Below are 23,666 nucleotides of genomic sequence, written 5' to 3' on the forward strand. Positions count from 1 at the left end.
TGTAAAAAATGCTCATGCTTGTATAATAATAATAAAAGAAAGGTTTGATACCTGTTTTGTAAAGGTAATTTTATTAGGGGCAAATAAAATGTTTCAAATATTTTGTTGTTTGTTCGATTTGTTTGTCTTTATGTACATTACAAAACTTGATCAACTTGATCCAATTACCTGCATTTCTTTAGGTCTTCGAAGCTTTCCATTCGATTACAGAAATGCTTAAAACGAAACTTTCATTTTGTCAGGCAGGTTTTCGCCAGCAAGGATTCAACACGCTGGATTTGTAGTGTTTGATAAAGTGTCTGTCAAAAAAAAGGTGTGTGTGTGTGTGGGGATTTATCGGTCAGAAATGCTATTTTATCAATAGCACGTAACAATCGTTGGTCTTGGAAAGAATCTGCTTTTCAATAGGTGCTATTTATTACGCACAGTTTGTGAGATCTGTGAGGAAAACTGTCTGAAAACTATCTTCATCGTCTTTTGGTAGTCTTTGGATTGTACCTACAAAAAGAAGAAAAACAGACTTTCAGGAAAAAAAAATAAAAAAAACTGAAGCTCTGTGACAAATCTGTAAACAATTAACCGTCACTGTAACATTGATTCACAAATGAAAACTAGCCGCTTTAAATAACATCCATCTGAGCCTTTAAACATGGAGCGAAGGGATGGAGGAAGAAAAAGCGAGCAGTACAAAAGAGAGAGAGAGAGAGAGAGAGAGAGAGAGAGACCTAGAAGTCACATTGACTGTACTTTTGTATCTGTCCTCATGTGATGTTCCCTTTCTATGCTCAATTGACTAAGCATTATGATTCAGAGTTCAAACAGTTATAGGTGGCTGAAGGCAAGCAAGCCTGGTGTGTGTGTGTGTGTGTGTGTGTGTGTGTGTGCGTGCGTGTGTGTTTGTGTGTGCAGGAGAAATGGCACCACTTTAACGCAAGACTTACACTTCAGCTGCATTCTGTTTCTAAGCAACAACCATCAGCCTTCAACAAACTATCTCTTCTCAGGTTTGATTAAATCTCTCTCTCTCTCTCTCTCTCTCTCTCTCTCTCTCTCTCTCTCTCTCACCCTTATCAGACCTTCTATGTTACGCAAAGATATAATTCACACTATTTATGCACACTACACCATAGATATATTGTCCATTTTTGCAAGACATATGCACATGAAAGTCCTCCAAAAGACCCTTAGAACAAAAAAATAAAATTCAATATTATTATTATTATTATTATTATAATACATACTGTAGACTACAGGGCTGCTAATTATTTGGACAATAGTACGGATTTTAAATAAGTGAAATCACAGGTTTATATTCATTCTCTCTTTTCTCATACTTTGCCATATACATCCCTGCAACAGTAGTTGCTATAGAAATGGTAAACAAACCATAAACAAAGCCTAATGAACAATTAATGGATTATATATAAATAAATAAATAAACGCTCTGGCTTTTATTATCAGTACTTTTGCACTTTCTAGTTTTTCCAGATTTTTCCAGTCATATTTGGTTCTTCCAAAAGTTACCACAAGGTTGAAGACACACAATTGTATAGGATGTCTTTGGCTACAGTAGTATTAAACTGGGTGACCCAAACTTGTTCCAGAATGGCAGTGCCCCTGTGCACAAACCCAGATTATGGTTAAGATATGGTTTACATGGTTTGGAGTGGAAAATCAATTGCTATAGCGCTCTGATCTCAACCCTTTTGAGCACCTATGGGATGCGTTGGAACGCTGACTGCAACCCCAGGCCTCCTCACCTCACCTTCATCAGCACCTGATTTTACTAACACCCTTGTGTCTGAATGAGCACAAAACTCCACACAGGACACTCCAACATCTTCCCAGAAGAGTGGAGGTTTATAACAGCGAATGGGAACTAAATGTGAAATGAGATGTTCGAAAAATTACATGAATCTTTTGCTCAAGTGTCCACTAACCTTTGTTCATATAGTTTATATCTATAAGCATGCTAATGATTATTTTCCACAAATTGCAGGCCTCCTAGTGTCTAATATCTTGCCAAAAAGCACTCTAAGGCATTCTAAATGTGTAGAAAATCCTGTTTGATAAAGAGGTATCATTAAAGTTGGTGAGTACGAGTGTTAACAATAATACCTTAAAGAATTAAAAAGGCCGTTGCTTTCTTTCTTTCCGCTGCCTCGCCATTTCATGCGCTATAGCACGCTATTGTCTGAGCCTGGCTTTACCCATACAAAAGCAGGCTTTGGACCTCTGCATGCCATGACAGATTAGCGCTATTGTGTAGATCCACCTTGATTTGGCAGGGTCAAAAGGCACTGAGTGAGGTAAATGTGTTCTGCGAGTATACTCAGCCTGGTATGCATGACTGACTGTGCATGTGTAGGTTGTATAACGCTTGCTTCTAAAATCACTAAATAATCCTGAAAGGCGCTGTAGCGATTTCTGGAAAACTTTGGCTTAGCGATGGGGAAATCTAATGAATCAGTGCATGTCTTTTGGGTGAGACGCTGAAAAGCCCAAACAAGAGAGAGCAAGCGCTGAAACCTTTTTCGTGCCAGAGTGCTGCCGAGCCTGCGTCCGTGAACGGGAATGTTTTTTTTTGCCTTATTGTTTAGAGGATAGCGAAACAGCAAGACGTATGGGAGAAAGAATACATCAAAATAAATACAGCGCAGCTCTACGCCTCCTCAATTCCAGTTTCACAGCGACCATAAGAACCATAATACCATAACCATAATAATCATTTAAACAAAAGGAAAACTAACTCATACCTGAACAGATCATCGCCCAGAGACTCCTCTCGTTCCTGCTGTTTCTCTTGCTGAAAGAACACAGCGATATAAATCTCAGAACTAGACTGATAATAGGATCTGGATTTTTTTTTTTTTTTTTTTTTTTATTATTTGTTTTTTTCATTTGTAGGTCAGTCAGAATTCTGTCCCCTGTGTCTACTTCTCTCTTACCTCAGCCGCATCCCTCAGCCACTCCTCAAGTTCAGAGTTTTTGGTGCGGTTGTGAGGCATCAGATCGGAGCCACCGATAATTTTGGGTAACCCATGAAGTCCAGGAACTGGGATCTAAAACGAATAGTATAATGCAGAGTAACTTTACACTGCAGTGCGTATTTATCAGAATAACCTGGCCTGTTCTTACCTTACGAAAGCGCTTGAAATTCATTCCATTGGCGTTGCGGTACTGCAGTGGCTCGCTTCTCGTCCTGCTGGGGACGCTCACAGTCAGGGACTTAAATTGGACTTGCAAAAGCCTACTAGGAAGATCAGGATTTTTCTGAGGACCAGAGCCTGAGCTCGAGGCCTACACAGGATAAAAACATCATTTTAAATTTTATTATAATTATTATTCTATAATATATAAAAATTATTATATCAATTATATTACTATCAGCATCTAATATTCCCTTTTGTACATTGAAATATTAGAAAATATTTGCACTATTTTCAACTACCACTTTATCACTGTTGAATACATTTTTTCGTTTTCTTATATTTTCTCTGATTTTATATTTATAAACCCTTTTATCTAATGCCCAATTTTCAGAGCAGCCGATCAGGTTTGCATTTTACTGCAAGTAATCTATAAACATAGCATTGATCATTTCGTAAAATCGATTAAATACTGGCTGAGTATAATAAAAAAAAAAAAACTACCGTGATTTCTTCCTTTACTGCAACCTCCTCATTGGGTTTGGTGAAGCCGCTCTGGATCTTGGTTTCCTATCAATAAAATTCCACAACATCAACAATCTTAGCAGCCAGAGAGGGGAAAAACAACTACAGAATCCCTAGTGTACGTCACATAATTAAAATTGTCTTGAAATTTGGCAATTTTGCTGAATTTAAATAGCTTTTTTGAGTATTTGTACTTTACTTAAGTATTTGGGGTGATGTTTACTATAACTTCACCATAATTCAAAGTCAAATATCTTAATTTTTACAATATTTTGTGAAATCGGTCCTTCCTTTTTATTATTGAGTGGATAAGAACTGACTAACTTGCCACAACACGTGTGGACTTTTAGTGGTTCAAAAGATTTTAGGCTAATGATAATTTTAGTAGATATCAATCAGTGTTTGACCAATAAATATCATTCTATTAATAGATTGGTGTGCTAAGAGTATCAGTCCTTTCACATAGACTCTTGATAAAGCAAAGAATATTGAGACAAAAATGACAAAAGGAACATTATAGCCAATTAAATCATAGTACTTTGGATACTTACCGTAATTTCCGGCCTATAAAGCACACCCAAATATATATGCCACACCCACTGAATTTGACAAAGATTTTAATTTTAAACATAAATAAGTCGCACCTGTCTATAAGCCGCAGTCTACACTGAGACTAATAAACTTTACACAGGCTTTAACGAAAGACAGTGTCTGTTACATGGTGTAACAGGGTAAAATATGTTGTGGCTCCTTTAAGAGCAGAGCGACATTTTGGGAATAGACTGCCGCTGCATTTTTCCGATATTACTGCATGTGTGCAAGACTGAGGAATATGTCCTTATTATTTTCTGATGCTCGTTTCTAAGTTTCTTTGACTAACCCGTAACGCTGTTGTTTAAGCCGTGGGGTTCAAAACGTGGGAAAAAAGTAGCAGCTTATAGTCCGGAAAAAATGGTAAGTACATTTGAAGGCGAATACTTTTGTACTTTTACTCAAGTGAAATTTAAATGGAGCACCTTTACTTTTACTCGAGTTGTATTTTACCTACTGTATCTTTACTTTTACTCAAGTATATGGTTTGTGTACTAAGTCGCTCAGGTTAAGTGTATTTGTCAAATTCCATAAATGTACATGTAATAAAATGAAAACAGAGAATGTAGGACTTCTCTCACCAAAAGAAAAGAAACTTCTTCTTCTTTGACATGTGCAGATTCACATCTATCATTTCTGAGAGTTAAACTGTGGTGTGACTTCCTCCCCCGGTCTTGATTCGCTGAACTCTCCATGTCCTGTTCAGAGTTCGGGCTTGTACTAACTATGCTTTGCTGTTTCGGTGCTCTCTGCTGCTGTCTGCCTGTAGCATTAGAGTCCTGTCTTACAATAGCTGTGCTTCTTTCCCCTTCATTCAAACACTGCTTCTTTTGGGCTGTGGGCTGCTGAGGTTCGTCCATATCCTCAGACATGATGGATTCGAGCTCTTCCAGAGAAACGTCTAAATCAGCAGTCGCTACAGGGTCCTGTTCCGGCTCTTTCCTCTTTTTAGTAGTTAAATCTGAATTCAGGCTCAGATTTTGTCGCCTGCTTACTGACCTGGAATCTGTCCCAAGACCTAAACCTAAGCGTGGGTTTGGGTCTTGTTTGTTTTGGGCTGTTTGTGAGCTTAATTTGGTGACGGACGATTTTTGTAGAGAAGGAACCAGCTCAGAGTTCACCATCTCCTTTCTTCCCTCATCCTCTCGCCTGGAGAGTTTGGCGTCCGAGTGTTCAGACTCGCTGCTGCCTTCACGCAGCCTGCAATAACATCACAAACAATTGTTCTTGTTATATTAAACGATGAAATAAAAGCCACATTTCCATAACGTTTAAAGATACTTAGTCTTTTGCTGCAATATTAGGGCCTTGCCTCTTTTTATTGGCTGGCTTGAAGTAGGCGTTGAGTGACGCTTGTTTCTGAGGGGATTTTTTGACTGTGGCACTGTTGTTCAAAGAGCTAGTGTATTTAGCACATTTATCACTCTTCTGGCTCTCCGATTTGGCTTTCGGTTCATTTTGTACCCTGCTGAATGATGACACAGGCTCAGAGAAGGCAGCTGTAGGCTCTGTCGCCGTTGGTGCTTTCTTAGATGTTGTTGGACCCAGTGGATACACAGGGCGCTTTTCTGGAGTCTCACCTACAGCCGTGGCCCCATACATGGACACTTCCTTCCTACAAAAGAGAAAATAAAAATTTCCAAAAGGCTTGAACCCAGACGGATTCGATTTTTAAAACATCTGCAAAATGCAGATCAAATAGTTGATTAATTGGTACTAATAATGCTGCGCTAGTGCTGCAGAGTTTCCTTTTCTTTCATCTTGGAGTTCTTTTGAAAGTGATTCACCTTCCTGATGAGGTCAATGATCTCATACAAATATTCTACAGATGGAGTGTTTAATATTACCCGAAAAGGGCCAGTGTGGGTGATGGATAACCGAGCAGAAGCCACAACTAAAAGCAAAATCAACTGAATAAACATACATGGCTCCTGCTTGATTGTAATAAAAAAACACTTCAAAGACTCTCATTTCTTCTCATCTAAGACTCTGTGTATTTTCAGAGTATTTTTAGCTGGCAGGGAATAAAAAAAGCAAGCAGCAAACATCGCTTTATCGACGTTTTCTCCACACTTCATGCATATTGCAGTTCTATTATTTATATGGTCTCTGATAAGCCCTAAACAAAATCTTCTGACGTTATGAGGGATGATGTCAAAGCAAAATGTCCAACCTGCTGATACCCTGAGATGGCTCTGTATTAACCACATAAGCAGTGATATTTAGGGATGCTCCATGAAGCGTAGTCTCGTCCACAGCTGCATTCTGGGAAAGCATGGATTCAGGCATCGCTGGCCTCATTTTACTAGATTCTATAAAGGCCAATAAACAAAAAAAAGATGTGCTTATGGACAGTCAAAACAGCATCATAATATCTTATGTAATAATAAACTGTATTTGTGTGTCTGTGTGTGGGAACCAACCTGAATCCAAAGGGGAGCAGGGATTGCAGTATGTCTGCTTATTGACATAAATGGCAGCCAATCCAATCTCTGACTCAGCAATGAAACGTAAACCTTTCCTGTGCCAGCAAGAGAGATTGAAAGAGAGGGAATAAGAGTGCTGAATCAGGCAGGACATTATCGCTGTGGCAAAAAAAAAAAACCAACAACCCAGAATTCACTGACTTCAAACGTCAACACTGGCTAAGACAGCCACACATGGCTAATATGATTAAAAACTAGAAAAGCTCCAGTAATTAGTTATACAGTAACCCCCCATTTTATCGCGACGGTTACGTTCCAAACCCGCCCGCGATAAACGAAATAACGCGATAAACGGACCCCACCCCGAAAACACTATTTTATGTATACAATACTGTACTGTATTAATATTTTACTTCATTTTATAATAAAAAATTATATTTGTATTAATTTATTTCATTATTTCAACATAAAACTCGATTATGTTTTTTGTCTATCGTGCTCTCCGCCAGAGAGACCAGGAAAATCAGCCAAACAAATTAGTTATGTGGCAAATGCAATTCCGATAAACCGGGGGCGCGAGATTCGAAACGCGGTAAAGCGGAGGGTTACTGTATATGGTATTCTGCTAGTATAATATTTCTAATATAATCTCTTCAAAATGATTCCATTCAGGGAAAAAAATTTTTTGGGCAACATGCTATCAAAAAAATGCTACCATTCAGAAAACTATACGCAAACAGGTTTTCAATCTGATGGTGTTTATTTTAATCTCTTATTATTCAAATGTAATCCTGTTTACTGTACTAATGTTTTATTTCATTTTATTTACTGCAGGTCAGGTAAATGGTTAAGATCAGGTCAGGTAAAGTTTACAATCAGATCAAATTAAGGTTTCAATCAGGTCAGGTAAAAGTTAGGGTAAAATCTTTCAAATCTTTTGTGCAATACTTTAAGCTTTTTATAAATAATTACTTTTATAAAAAAACTATAATAATAATAATTAAATCTACAGAATGGTCATCTCTCAAGCTACCTATGTAGAATCAAGCTGACAGACTCCGCCCACTTCTTGGCTGTAGAATTCATGAGCGGTTGGGAGGATCCCATTATCACATCAACAACACAAGTTGCTGTGGACTCTAGAAGTGACACTGGCAGAGATCCCTCCTCCAAAAGCTGGCTTTTTCCACCTCCAAAACCGATGGCCTGGCTTAAACGTTTCATCTGGAGAAAAATAAATAAATAAAACTAAAAGTTGCATTTCACAATGGGATCTATAACTCGATCCAATTATGATGAAATCTCACTGGGAACTGAACGATCTCCAAAATATGTATCAGATTTTCAGTATGCACAAACTGAAGTGCATCAAAGTGAAAACTGGACAGAAGCTTCTGGAAGCTTCTATAGTATTTTCAGCAAATGGTAGAGTTTTACCTCTGACTGTAACAAAACCCTGTCACTGAAGACTCCTGCTGATGTTTTGTTTAATGCAATTGCAATTTCTTTCATTACCCGTTACTATAGAAATGACAATGTTGTAAAATGAGGGGAAAAAAAACTAAAAAACATTGCAGTCAGAATTAACAGCCAAAAGAAATTGTCGGAAAAATATCTTCTGACCAATCACATTCAACAACACTAAATAACCAAAGGTTTGTGAAGACCTGAGCATAAGATTCATATGTGCATTTTGTGGATTCAAATGTGTTTCGTGGAGATTTGTGTTCATCAGCCACAAGGGTGTGAGTAAAGTCAGGTTCAGATGTAGGTGAGGTGAGGAGGCCTGGGGTGAAGTCAGCGTTCACATTCATCCCAAGGATGTTCAATAGGGTTGAGGTCAGAGCTCTACAGCAGTCCACTCAAGATCTTCCACTTCAACCCATGTAAAAAGCATATTTTCATGGAGCTGGCTTTGTGCACAGGAGTATTGTCAAGCTGAAACAGGTTTGGGTCTCCTAGTTCAAGTGGTAACAATTTGAGGAAACAAATTGAGGATCACATATGGCTGGAAATGTCAGGTGTCCTTGTACTTTTGTCCATGTAACAGAGGTATGTACACATTTTTAATCCGAACCGGTATCGATGAGGACCTTGAGTAATGTGCACATGTACCAAATGCAATCCTCGTTTTAGGTGCAGAAAATAGTTAAAATCTGTTTCCTTACAAATGTATTAAGTGGTGGACCACAAATGTGTTTAGTCTCCGCCTCGAACTCTGAGTACAGTGTCATAGTGGTCCGTACCAGAAATATTTACGTACATCTTCAAGAATGTCTCCTAAAAGGAAATATTTCTGACAATTCTGCATATCGGGGGCGTGAATGAAAGACGGATGGAAGGAATTAATTTATGAATAAATAAATTGAATGAAAAAATAAATAACTATCTTGTGTGTTCCTTAAATGCAGATATTTGTTAAAGTATGCTGAAATAAGTAGAAGAGTTGAGAAAATTAAATCGTAAATGTGAAACACACACACACTCTTATACACATGTATTTTAAACCTTAACATCTTCAGCTCTGCTACCTCCAGCTCCACCTCCTGTCTTTTACTCAATGCCACTGTCTCTAAACCATACAACATCGCAGGTCTCACCACAGTCCTATAAACTTTCCTTTTCAGTCTTACAGATACTCTTCTATCACAAATCACTCTCTAAGACACTCTCCATTTCTTTGCAGTGTTGACCTCAGATACCTGAACTCCTCCACCTTCTCCACCTATTCTCCCTGCAACCGCACCACTCCACTGCCCTCCCTCGCATTTACACACATGTACTCTGTCTTACTCCTGCTGACTTTCATTCCCATTCTCTCCAGCATGTACCTCCACCTCTCCAGGCTCTTCTCAACCTGCTCTCTACTCTCACCACAAATCACAATATCATCCGCAAACATCATAGTCCAGGGAGACTCTTGTCTGACCTCGTCCGTCAACCTGTCCATCACCACTGCAAACAGGAAAGGGCTCAGAACCGATCCTTGATGCAGTCCAACCTCCTCCTTGAACCAGTCTGTCATTTCTACTCCACACTTCACTGCTGGCACACTGTCCTCATACATGTCTTGCACCACCCTCACATACTTCTCTGACACACCTGACTTCCTCATACAGTACCACAAATTCTCTCTCGGCACCCTATTGTATGCTTTCTCTAAATCCACAAACACACAATGCAACTCCTTCTGACCTTCTCTATACTTCTCAATCAACATTCTCAAAGCAAATAAGGCATCTGTGGTGCTCTTCCTCGCCATAAAACCAAACTGTTGCTCACAGATGGTCACCTCATTCCCATAACTTCATGGTGTGACTGATCAACTTAATTCCCTTGTAGTTACTGCAGGTGTGCAAATCTCCTTCTCCATTCCTCAGGCATCTTCTCACCTTCCAGAATCTTGTTAAAATGTAATCAATACAATACAAATAAATGTATTAAATAATTTGATTTATTTGCTTTTATAATCATGTATTTTTTTTAAACCAAGCAGGCATTTTATATAAAAAAATATATATATATATATATATATATATATATATATATATATATATATATATATATATATATATATATTTAAAAAATACGAAACTGTACCAAAATTTAATAGAACAATGATGTAAAAACTGAGCTATGTAACAGACTTTTGTGTACCATTAGAACCCTACCATGTAGTGTAAGCATAATGTCAAACACTTCAGACAGCATCCACCTCACACATATTTCTGAAGACCACTTAATAGGTTACATTCATTATTTCAATGATGTAATAAGATATGCTCCCACAGTTCTTGTGAATGTTCTCTTTCAGTAAAGGGCAGGACCGACAGCATGATCACTTTCGAGTATTAATCTCAACAAAAAAAAATTCGGACACACACAAATTCCCATTTAACAGACTAAATAAGGTTATTCATAAACACTGTCTGACCATTGATTCCTTAAGTATATGACCACAGACTCGGCACTGATTAGAAAAAGACTTAGCTGGACATGGCCTTCGACATAATATTTATACTGCTGATGTCGTTAATGGAAGGAAAGTCGACTCACTTGATTTACAGGAATACAGCAAAAACTTAAATGAACATCCACTCTACGATCAGTGCAAACCTTCATCACTGTGAGTCGCAGTATGCTGGAGAGGAGACTGAGGGCGTTTCCTCAGATGTCCTTATGTCCTTTCCACATAATCAGCATCATTCCACCTCCCTATTCTGTGCTCAGTGCAGTAAATATGGTGCTCACAAGCACTTTCACTACTGACAAATATAAAAGACTTCAGGATGAACAGACAGGATAACCACAAGGACACTAGTTTAAAAGGTAAACATTGTGAGTCACAACAACCACACACGGTGCTTGTCAAAAGCTTTTTTTTTTTTTTTTTTTTTTGAGATACACGCATGTTCCATTTGTTTATATGCAACAACTTAAATAAAAGCCAAAAACAAACAATAATTGTGGGGAATGGCTGGACAAAAGCGCTGTGGACAGATGAGTCCAAATTTGACATTTGTGGCTTTAAAACTGGAGCATTCCATACCTCAACTCAGCAATTTCCTACCGATATACCCCATGTCCCTCCTCTGCACATGCCCAAACCATCTCAATTTCGCCTCCCTCGCCTTGTCTCCAAAACGTCCTACATGTGCTGTCCCTCTAATAAACTCATTTCAAATCCTGTCGATCCTCATCACTCCCAACAAAAATCTCTGGGCAAATATGTAAAAAAAAATAATAATTTTAACATTCAGATAAATATGCATAACTTGCCTGTTTGGCATTCAGGAAGACAAAGGTTTTGCCTGCAAACAAAGTCTTTCTCTCGTGACGGGGTTCCAGGTCCACCTTCTCTTTTTTGAGACTCGGCTCATCGATCTCAGGCCTGAAGCTGGACACATGCACACGTCCACAATTAATAAGAAGAATGTTTTACTGAAAGACAGAGTTATTGTACTTATTCCAATAAATTACAGAAAGGAAAAAATCTATTGGTTCTGGGACCAGAAAAGAGATGGAAACCGCTGCTGTGGGTTCACATTCAGCAAAATGTTAGCAAAAAAAGCATACATGGACAAATTAGCAAATTACAAGGCATGCATGGACAAACAATGCTCAAATAAAACCATATTATAAGTGAAAATAATTGGGAAAAATGGTACCATCTACAGATACCTACAGAAGAGTCTAATGTTAACATAAGCTGCAGAGCCACAGGGAGGTATATGATGTCTGTTCAGGACCATACTGACTGACAGCCCCTAAATATCCTGTACAGCTTACACTGCTAGCCTGTCTGACATTTTCATGTCTCAACAACATGAAAGCAGGGCTTTCTCTCTCTGTATTACAAAACTGAGACAAGAATTAGACAGATAGCCTGTAGCAAACTCGCCTGGAAAAAACGAAAGCACCGAGGTCTTTCATTTACAAAAGGTGTGTCTGCATTACTTGCATGATCTAAATTCAAGTTCAAGAGAATTCCTTTTCAGAAAACATATCAGTGATTGGGAACAGACTAATTATCGCTTTCTCTGCAAAGCTATTAGGGTTTGGCTCTTGAAATGAGTGAGACTGATTGATTTCTATGACTAATGTTTTTCCCCTTAATCGCCCCATAGTTCACAGAATGCCTTCGGCTTGATGCACATCAAAATCCTCAGGGTAGAAAAAGCTTTTGTTGGAGGAGATTGTTCATCACATCCACAGCCCTGTTTGTGTCAAGCTTATTAACAATTGTGCATTGAGATTCCGACCTTACATCTGTTTTTTTTTGTTTTGTTTATATATATATATATATATATATATATATATATATATATATATATATATATATATATATATATATATATATATATGCATATTAATCAGTCTTTCTTGTCATAAGAGGAAAACAATATTCATGTTCTACATTACCTTCGGAACGAGATGTCAGTATTTTCTAGAGCGATTTTATGGGTTCAAATGATTAAGAATGGTCTATTTTTAAAAAAAGGTTTGATCTGTAATGTAAATTAATTAGTAAACCTCCTTAATCATTTGGCTAGTAACTAGTTAAACTGCTTACTTTGATAACTTATATATTATAAATATTTTTTTATCAACATACAGGGTGGAATACAGGCATAAGTCAGGAAGCAACTACATTATGTCGAATTCATTAGTATGACTTGCATGAAACAAAGTTTTCAAGTAATAATGTGTGTGTCTGTGTGTGCACTTAATCTCAGGCAAGAATATTACAGTGTACTAATGTGCAACCAAAGATAAAACCCATGGAAGCATAACTCTGATATACCCTCTATGGACAAACATGACTTTACCAGCCACATGTGGTTCTTCCCCAAAGTGTTACTACAAAGTTGGAGGCTCACAATTGTATAGAACGTCTTTGGATGTGGTAGAATTACAGTTTCTTTTCACTTGTGCTATGAGACCCAAACCTGTTCCAGCATGACAATGCAGCTGGGCACAAAGCCAGCTCGAAGAAAATATGGTTTGAACATGGGTTAAAATGAAGGATCTTGAGTGGCCTGCTATACAGCGTTCCGGAGGAACGTTGTTTCGTTTTTACTGTGTACCACTGTGTATAGTAAAAATGACAATAAAAGCCTCTTGACTTGACTTGACTATACAGCTATACTCTCAAGAAAACCTTTGGGATTATCTGGAATGCTGACTGCACCCCAGGCCTCCTCACCCTACATCAGTACCCTGATCAGTAGCACAGATCTCCACAAGCACACTCCAAAATCTAGTGGGACGTCTTTCCAGAAGAGTGGAGGTTATTATAACGACAAATGGGGAATAATGTAAAATGAAATGTTCAAAAAGCACATACCAATCATGTGGTCAGGTGTCTATAAACGTTTATCCATGTCGTGTATTTTTTTTCTTACAGGTAATTATTGCATCACAGCATAGAGAGAGAGAGCTTTGCTTGGTTCTTTAATTAGTTCCTGACTTCCTGAAGTTGATCCTCATTAAAATGACTAACTGATTCACAGGTTTTTCAAAACCCAAGAGTCAACTTTAAAGAGAGAAAGTGGTACCTCTGCACTGTAGGAAGGTTTTCCCTCTGCTGAACAGCTCTGGAGAGCTCAGTGAAGAACCCAGGTTTCACTATGGGCCGACAGCACAGGAGCGCACAGATGGTCTGCACACACAGCAACAGTTTCACTTAGCATCTGTGCATTAGCGTAGATTTTTAACCACAGTAAGGACATTTTGTACAGTATGATCAGAGCTGTAAAAAAAAACAAAAAAAAACAACGACATGTATTGCAAATGAAAGTTACTCAGGCTTTACTTTTGAAATTGGATATATACCGTAATTTCCGGACTATAAAGCGCACCCATATATAAGCCGCACCCGCTGAATTTTAAAATAACGGGTGAAATATGTTGCGCTTCCATTAGGAGCATAGCGGTATTTTGGGAATAGCCTGGCACTGCATTTTTCCGCTATTACTGCATGTGTGCAAGACCGAGGAATATGTCCTTATTATTTTCTGATGCTCATTTCTAAGTTTCTTTGACTAACCCTTAACGCTGTTGCCAAGAAAAATAAAAAAGCACGAGTTTTGGAAACCTGTCTGTGCTTATATGATTTCTGTTGCAACTGGAGTTAGCGAGCTCTCCCTTCACCCAGACTCAACGCGTTACAAAGGCTTGTATCTAAACAGTAGCCTACCAAGAAAGCCATTGTTCACTGTCTTCCTCCTTCCTTTCACAATTATTTCTATCGAGAGTTTATTTTTTGGCATCGTCGTGCGTTTAAAAAAAAAAAGAAAAATTTTTTTCTCCCCAAAGCCGTGCAGCTCAGAACACAGGTGAGGTGCGTTTTTTCGTTTCCGTTCGGAAATTTCATTGGTCTAATGTTATGTCGCTCAGTTTTTTGGCTTGAATTTTGTGAAACCGGGAAAAACCCAGGAAAAATTCATAAATAAGCCGCTTCGTTGTTTAAGCCGAGGGGTTCAAATCGTGGAAAAAAGTAGCGGCTTATAGTCCGAAAAATACGGTAAAAAAGGGCACTTTCCTTGGGTTAAAACTGATTGTACAGTATGATTTGTGCTGTTTATTTTTTCATTGGGTTGAACCTTCCAGCTGATGTGTTTCTGACCTTAATGGTGACTTTAACAGTAGGCATGACTAGGTGAGTGCACTCCTGAGTCCACATGTTGACCAGGCGGCCCCCGAGAGCCTGGAGCTCTCTGGAGAGACTTGCTTTCCCTTCATTATCAACACATGATGAACAAACAACTACAGAATCCAGTTCCAGCCTGAGAGAAAATAAAAAGAGAGTTAATACAAATGAGCATAATGGACAATATGACATAAGGTAATATAATATAGAAAAACTCTGTGTTGGTTGTTGACACAGTCATGACGCATACATAAAGCGTTGCTATATAGTTTGGAAATAGCTAGTCTTTTATGGTTTTTGAGACACATGCATGTACCGTTTGTTTATATGTACCAAACTATGTAAAATGTAAAAACCCACAATAGTTGGACAATGAAGGACTGAGAGTGAGTTCTGTGGACAGATGAGTCCAAATGTAGCATTTCTTTGGCTCTAACAGAAGATCTTACATCCATCTAGACTGCGGCTAATCTGAACCAAATTTCCCATAAAACAGGATAATCGCCGGAAGCATACACCCAAGCTCTGTGAGTGTTATTCAAAGTGCAAACAGTCAGCTGGAGCGTCATCGATCATGAAACGGCCTGCCCATTCACCACGTCTAAATCCTATTTAACTGCTCTGGGATTAACTGGATCACAAAATTAGAAAGAAATTCCTGACTAGTGAAGAACTCCTTTGGCAAATTGTTCAAAAGCCATAACGAAGTATTTTAGCTGAATGCTTGGAGAAACAAATCGTCTGAAAGCCCAGAGAGTGTAAAGCTGTGAATCATGCGAATAAAGAGAGAAAGAAATACCGAAATGTATATGAATGAATATGTAACATCTGTACATTTCTATATTTGTTTGGTCAAAGCAAATTTTCAAACCGTTAAATTACCAAGTTGCATATAAACAAAATAGAAAAGGACTAAGTGTTTCCAGAAGGGTGGTTCTTCACCTCCACATCAAGCATTAAAGTGGTCCAACAGCCATCTGGCCTGCTGATATCACAGTCGCTTGCCAGGATTGACAAGTTCAAGCGGTCACTAATGTTTGCAGTACAAAACCGACTGGATCAAATTAATGGATCGGTTTCATTAAAATGACACGGAAATAAAACAGTACGATAAGAGGAAGAAAGCAGTTTGATAAGATTACAATAAAGGGAATTAGATAAATAGGTATTAAAGTGTGTGTGTGTGTGTGTGTGTGTGTGTGTGTGTGTGTGTGTGTGTGTGTGTGTGTGAGAGCAAGAGGGTGAGTAAGAGACATTGTGTGTTTGTTTAAATTGTGTAACTGTGTAGATTATGTGCATCTGTGCAGTGTCTCTATTAATAATGAAGCTTTTGGTTTGAACTATTTCACCATTTCTCTTTACATTTATTGCTTTCTTTTTCAGTTCATCAAATTGGTCTCATCTCAGTGGATACAAAATCATCACATTCAACATAAAAGTTAAACGGCATGCAAAAATAGTCCATTCAGCTCGCTAACTGCCTCGTTCTGAATAGAAGTCTAAATGTGTTTTGCTATGGTTACAGCTGTTTATTAGCATGCAGAATGCTGAATAGACCAAACTGTTTTAACACCTTCAAGCCAATGAGAATACACACCTAAACTTGCTCTGAAAAACCCCGAATGTGATTTTATCTCCAGCGTAGACAGTCGTGGTGGAGTCGGTCTCAAGGCGATTTTCATTGACAAAAGTGCCATACTTGGAGCTGTCCTTCACCGTGACAGCCTGCGAAATCATAAACACAATCAACAAATAGCTTCATCACTTAGTAATAAGGGAAACTACACCATCTGCTGAACATGCTAGCACAGGTATTATGGCTCGGGGTATCGTTTTGCACGTGGCTTTCTTCAAAATAGAAAAAGATATAGTTTCAGGACATCAAGTGAAAAATGATTTCAAAGTACTTAATAATAGAAAAATAAAAAAAACAATAGAAAACCCCAGAAAATTAATGAAACCTTTATCTGATTTTTTTATGAAAAAAAAAAATAATAATGTTAATATTTAAATGGTAATTTTAATAGATCATTTTATACATTTACATAAAAATTATTCAAGGTGTCTTCACTGTGCTTCGTAAGTTTTCCACCACAGGATTTCCTTGTAGCTGAGAGAGCATTAAAGCACACAAAAATATAGATAATAAATTTTCCTATAATAATTCCCATTATCTAAAATTGTAAGATTATTTATAATTCTTATTGGTTTAACCGGGATGCTGTCAGAACTGAAGTTTGAAGGGATGACTGTGTGGGTGCTTATGAAAAAAGAAATGGTGATCATGTAGAGGATGTTTTGTTTTTTAAAAAAAAAAAAAAAAAGTGTCTCATATGTATGGAGACTTTTAGGGACACCCTGTCAATCAAAATTGCACACATCAAGATCCCAAGTTCAACCCCAAAGATCTGAGATCTGGAACGTTTTGTTTTAGAGGAAATTAAAAGAGATAAAGGAATAACGTTAATTCCATAAAAAAAGGAATAAAAGCAGCAACCGTTTATGATGATGATATAGTTCAGTATTGTGTTGTTCCACACAGTGTGTAAATGAAAATATATATGATTTCTCACCTGCTCGGTGACAGTGATGTGAGCATGCACACGGCTGATTGACTGGTCGTTGGATAAAAGGATGTCACAGTTCTTACGGCCCACTACATACTCCTTACCAGCGAACAAAGAGATTGGGCCTAAAAGGCAAATATCACGTTAGAATACACTATACATACATAAAGCAAAAAACGCTATACTATAGTATTTTATACTGTATACTAGAAGTCGACCAATAGCTTAGTTGAATTGTACTTGCCGATAACCAATTAATCAACCATTTTTTAAATAAAAAAAGTCAAAATGAACGCAATAATAACGATTTAATGCAAATTCATTTTAACGGCACTAATTGTATTAATGCGGGATTAATGCTGCACGCATTTCTGTTTGACCGTTTTAATTAAAAATTCTAAATGCAACACATTTATTGATTTTTTTTAATCAAGCAACAAAAAATCTAGATATTTATTCGGTATTTAACAGGCCAAACTGGGTTTTGGTTCTGACAAAAGCGTTTAGCTTTTGTTTTTAAATTGGGTTGAAACTTGCCTTGAATGCAAACATTAACTGTAACTGTGTAAAATTAAAGGCAACAACTGCATAGTTCCATAATCCAAACACAATCAAAACACATTCAACACTCCAAGTAACAAAGATGTTAATTGGCATTTTTTTTTTTTTAAATGTGGTGTTAATATAAAAGGTCTTTACCAGTGAAACTAAATAAAATCAAAGTGGGCTATATACACTATACTGCCCAAAGTATTGGGTCACCTGGTCATAAGTATGGTATTGGGGTTTTTGAGCATTGCATTCCACATTTAGTCCCAATTTGCTCTTATAATTCCCTCCACTCTTCTGGGAAGATGTTCCACTAGATTTTGCAGTGTGCTTATGGATATTTGTGTTCATCAGTCATGAGTGTGTTACGAAAGGCAGGTATTGATGTAGGTGAGGAGGCCTGGGGTGCAGTCAGTTTTCCAATTTATCCCAAAGGTGTTCAATAGGGATGAGATCAGAGCTCTATAGCAGACCACTCAAGATCTCCCTCTCCAAAGCATGTAATCCAGATCTTTAAAAAGCTCACTTTGTGCACAGGGGCATTGCCATGCTGGTACAGGTTTGAGTTTCCAAGTTCAAGTAAATGCTAAATTTTATTAGAGCGCATCTAAAGACGTTCTGTACAATTGTGTGTCTCCATCTTTGTGGTAACAGTTTGGAAAAATACCACATACAGCAGGAAAGGTCGTGACCCAATACTTTTGGCAATAAAGTGTAAATAAATGATTCCAAAATGTTAAATCAAATAATGTTTAGTTCAACAAGTAAAACAATCATGCTACATCAGGTGCTTTTTTAAATAAAATTAAGTCAATGTAATTTTTAGGTCAAATAAAAAGGTATCATCCTAAAGCCTGCAGAACTACGATTACTTCTGGCTTTTCGAAAGTGCATGTGAGTTCTTCTTTGAAAAAAGAAGCATTTTAGCTTTGTCACATTTTAGCTTTGTCACGTACATTATTTCCGTTTTATTTATTATCTGATTCTGAACAATGTTTTATTTTGGGAAAATTACCGGATTCTCTCCACCACATCTGTCTATAACTCACTCTTGATGCATGTCAAGATTCCTGCCTCGGTCACATGTCATACCTCCATCCGCTACCTTCTTAAAGGGGCTGCTCTGGCCGCTAACACATAATACATTACCGCTAAATTCAAACCTCTAAGCTAGCAAAACGAACAAAAAACAACACAGTTTTTTTTATGCCGGTCGTATCATTTCTGCAACATTGAAGGTCCCAATGAGCACAATGGCTTTCAACATCAGAGGATGGAAGAAGTTTGGAACCACCTAGGCTCTTCCTAGAGCGGGCCACCCGACCAAACTGAGCGATCAGAGAAGAAAGGATATTGTCAGGAAGGTGACCCAGAAACTGATAGTTACTCTGTAAGAACTGCCGTGTTTCTCTGTGAAAAGAGAAGAACCTTCCAGAAGAACAACAACACTCCCCAATCAGGTCTGTATGGTAGAGTAGCCAGATGGAAGCCACTCCTTAATAAAGGGAAAAAAGGCACCTGAAGGACTCTCAGACCATGAGAAACAAAGATTTAACTCTTTGACCTGAATGCCAAGCATCATGACTGGAGGAATCCAGGCACCACTCATCACCTGGCCAATACCATCCTTACAGTAAAGCATGGTGGTGGCAGCATCATGCTGTGGGGATGTTTTTCAGCGGCAGGAACTGGGACATTAGTCAGGATCGAGGGAAAGATGAATGCAGCCATGTATAGAAACATCCTTGATAAAAACCTGATTCAGGACCTCAGACTGAGGAGACGGTTCATCTTCTAACAAAACAACAACCCTAAGCACACATCCAAGATAACAAACGAGTGGCTACAGGATGACTCTGTAAATGTCCCTGTGTGCCCCAGCAAGATCCCAGATATGAACCTGACTGAACATCTCTGCAGAGATCTGAAAATGGCTAAAAATGCTTCACGTCCATCCTGATGGAGCTTGAAAGGTTCTGCAAAGAAGAATAGGAAAAACTGCCCAACAGTAGGTGCACTAGTTTGTAGCATCATAATTGAAGACTTGAGGCTGTTATTGGTGCTCAGGGTGATTCAACAATGTACTGAGCAAAGGCTGTGAATACTTATGTACAAGTGATTTTTTGTTTTGTTTTTATTTGTAATAAATTTACAAAGATTTCAAACAAACTTCTTTCAAAGTGTCATTATGGGGTATTTTTTGTAAAATTTTGAGGATAATAATGAATTTAATCCGTTTTGGAATAAGGCTGTAACATAACAAAATGTGCAAAAGGTAAAGTGTAGTGAATACTTTCTGGGTGCACTGTAAATGATCTTATATACAGTCTATGGTATACACTATATTGGCAGACGCCTGACCTTTCCTGCCATATGTGGTTCTTTTCCAAACCACAAAGCTGGAGGCACACAATTGTACAGAATGCCTTTAGATGCAGTATGATAAAAAAATAAATAAATGTTGAGTGAATTGGAACGCTGACTTCTCCCCAGGTCTCCTCACCTCACCTACATCAATACCTGCCTTTACCTAACTTTCATCAGCAGAACCCTTGTGATGAGCACAAATGTCCACAAGCAAACTCCAAAATCTAGTGGAACATCTTCCCAGAAGATTGAGATTGAGCAAATTAGAACCAAATGTGGAATGTGATGCTCAAAAAGCACATACCAAACTTATGACCAGGTGTCCACAAACTTTTGGCAGTATAGTGTATATACTAATAGAATATACTATCCTACCTACTATAATAACAGAGATGGAAAGTAACAAAGTATAAATACTTTGTTAGTGTACTTAAATAGATTTTTCTGGTATCAGTACTTTACTATTTATTTTTTAGACAACTTTTTACTTTAAATTTATTACAGTTTTTACACACATATCTGTACTTTCTACTTCTTACATTTTGTAAACAGGCTCGTTACTTTAGTTTTAATCTTCTTGGTGACAAGCTCAATATTTTTTATTCTCATTTCAGCCCATGGATGAGACAGAGGGAGTCACTGATGTAAACATGACTGAGAACAGAGACATTCCTGATCACCCGATCATCATCATCATCATCTTTTCTCTGCTTGTGTTCAATATGGTAGATGTTCAGCCAGGATACATTCATACATATCCCCCCCCCACCATCCTCTACATCTGCCTCTTTCTACCTGCATGTCTTCCCTCACCACATCCATAAACCTCCTCCTTGGTCTTCCTCTTTTCCTCCTTTCTGGAAGCTCCATCCTCAGCATTCTCCTACTGATATACCCCATGTCCCTCCTCTGTACACGTCCAAACCATCTCAATCTCACCTCCCTCACCTTGTCTCTAAAACGACCTACATGCGCAACAGTGGCATTTACTCAATGCCACTGTCTCTAAACCATTATTATTAGTAGTATATGGTAAATTATATAATATTTAAAAAATATTATACAATTAAATATAATGCTGTATTATACTATACTAATGAGACAGTAAAGGGCTATGGTACATCATAAACAAACTGCCTATTATAATGTACTATATCACCCTATAATACTCTACTATATAATAGTACACACATAGTATATTATATAGTATTTCTATATTGTATGATAATAGAATAAACTCTATTATAGCATATTTTAGGGAGATTCATTTGCTTCAACAACATGCATTGAAAATGAAACTGATACTGAAGGTTACTGGCATCATGGTATCCAGGTGGACAATGGCTACATGATCATGGACTTGGACTACCAGGTCTAGTAAGACTATGACATTACCTATACATTATGACTAAGAGTTTATAAGCCTTTAAATAAGATATATTACACTTAAGCTTTCTACACATGTCAACAATGTCTACCTGTGACCGATCCTGCAGACTGTAGCCTCCACATTGCTCCAGTGCGTTCAATGCACATGCACTGTCACATAATCTTCAAACTTACACGCGTAAATACTTATGGATAACTTTCGGTTTTCTGCCAGATACAAAACACACAACACACTTCTCTAGCAGGAGAGTCGCGCCAACTTTACAACATCCGGAGTCCGAGAAAGACACCGGTTTCAAAATAAAAGCCTTCAGCTCTCTATTTTTATTAACCCTATCTTTCAGGTCTCAGTACCAGCTGAACAAAGGCAGCCCCATAGCATCATAGTGCCACCACCATGCTTCACAGGGTTCTATGGATGACTGGATCTTGGATCTTGTTTTTGCACTTAACACAACCATCTTAAAAAATATCAAACAGTAGAAAACATCATAGAAATTCAAATGGTTTTTAGTACAAATTCCTATAAAAACCATAGGCTAGTAACCATTACCAAAATATTTCCATTACGTAGTATTTTTGCATATTGTTAAATCATTAAAGGTTTAAATAATATTGGTATTGGAATTTTTTTCAGTAGATAGCTTATGTAATCTAAGTTGTTCTATTGGTTCTTAGTGGTACCCACTAGATGCCACCAATAAGAAGCAACTAATTTACCAATAAAGACCCACATTTACTTTTCTAACCGTTAAAACCCTTATAAAATCGATGAGGTTTTCTGTCGCAAAGCCCTGACGTGGTTTCATCAGACTGTAACGTGTTTTGAACATCATTTCGAGTGATTTCACAGAGCTTGGATGGTTTTTCTCTTCCATCTAACAGCCCTACCAATTCCTAGATTCTTTTATCTCTATTGTTCATTTTGAAGCAATTTTCTTGATTCATTCTTTTTTTTTTTTTTTTACCCCATTCATGATCCTTACTTTATATTATTAAAATATACTATACTACTACTATCAGTATCTCTTTATTGATGATAGATGTATGCTTACTTAGTTACATTAGTGTTTTGTTTATATGCAACAAATTAGTTCATTTAACAATATTAATTTTCATTAAACTGTCACCTTAAACAAGAACAACAGGATTTGGATGAGATACATGTTCCACATCACAGGTTTCTGTTTATATTTGGTGAATATGCTTTACTCATTATATACATGTAGATGAGATGTATGGAATGGCCTGACTAGTCACCACACCTAAATCTTATTAAGCTGCTCTGGGATGAACTGGATTGCAAGGTCAGAAAGAAATCTCCAACTAGTGAAGAGCACCTCTGGCAAGTTTTACAAGAGGAATGGCTGAAAGTATTTTAGCTGAATGTTTGGAGAAACAAACTGTCCGGATACCAAGAGTGTGTTAAGCTGTTATTCATGCTACGAGAGGATTTTTAAATGAATATAAAGTAAAACATCTGTAGACTTATAGACTTGTTTGGACAAAGTAAATCTTCATACTTTACCGACATTGTTGCATATAAACAAAAAGAGCATGTGTCTCTAGTTTAAGGCAAAAACAATGTGTCTGTCAAAAGTCTGGAAACATTTATTTTTTTATGGTTTTTGAGAGACACATGCATGATCTTTTTGTTTATATGCAACAGTATAGGTAACGTATTGGTATGGAGATTTACTTTGTCCAAACAAATCTATATGTGTACAGTGCTGTAAAAAAAAGTCCTTTATAAATAGGAACATTAAATGTTTCTATAATAAAAAAAAGACACTATATAGTCACTATTATGTCACCAAAGAGAGCATTTGCTTAACATTGTTTTGTTAAAAAAAAATCACCAGTAGTCTCAGGAAACCTGATATTATATTTGAAAAGTGATGTATTTTGTAATATGTTTATATAAATTACAGACATATAAAAGAAAGGTCAT

General features: G+C 37.5%; 1 protein-coding gene across 1 annotated transcript; it reads right to left on the reverse strand.

Annotated features, from left to right (window-relative positions):
- Nucleotides 1-50: 50 nt before the first annotated feature.
- Nucleotides 51-21,990, reverse strand: nbn (nibrin). The gene is made up of 16 exons (XM_046846888.1): nt 21,805-21,990; nt 17,417-17,535; nt 16,441-16,568; nt 14,820-14,979; nt 13,750-13,853; nt 11,471-11,588; nt 7,725-7,915; nt 6,689-6,786; nt 6,439-6,577; nt 5,578-5,880; nt 4,847-5,465; nt 3,654-3,719; nt 3,139-3,300; nt 2,949-3,062; nt 2,757-2,806; nt 51-498 (listed from the first exon to the last, which is right to left on the reverse strand). Exons 1-16 carry the CDS (start codon nt 21,860-21,862, stop codon nt 468-470), a joined length of 2,460 nt encoding a protein of 819 aa, XP_046702844.1. The 5' UTR covers nt 21,863-21,990; the 3' UTR covers nt 51-467.
- Nucleotides 21,991-23,666: the final 1,676 nt, after the last annotated feature.

The sequence above is a fragment of the Silurus meridionalis genome, chromosome 4, assembly GCF_014805685.1.
Source record: "Silurus meridionalis isolate SWU-2019-XX chromosome 4, ASM1480568v1, whole genome shotgun sequence".
Taxonomy (NCBI): domain Eukaryota; kingdom Metazoa; phylum Chordata; class Actinopteri; order Siluriformes; family Siluridae; genus Silurus; species Silurus meridionalis.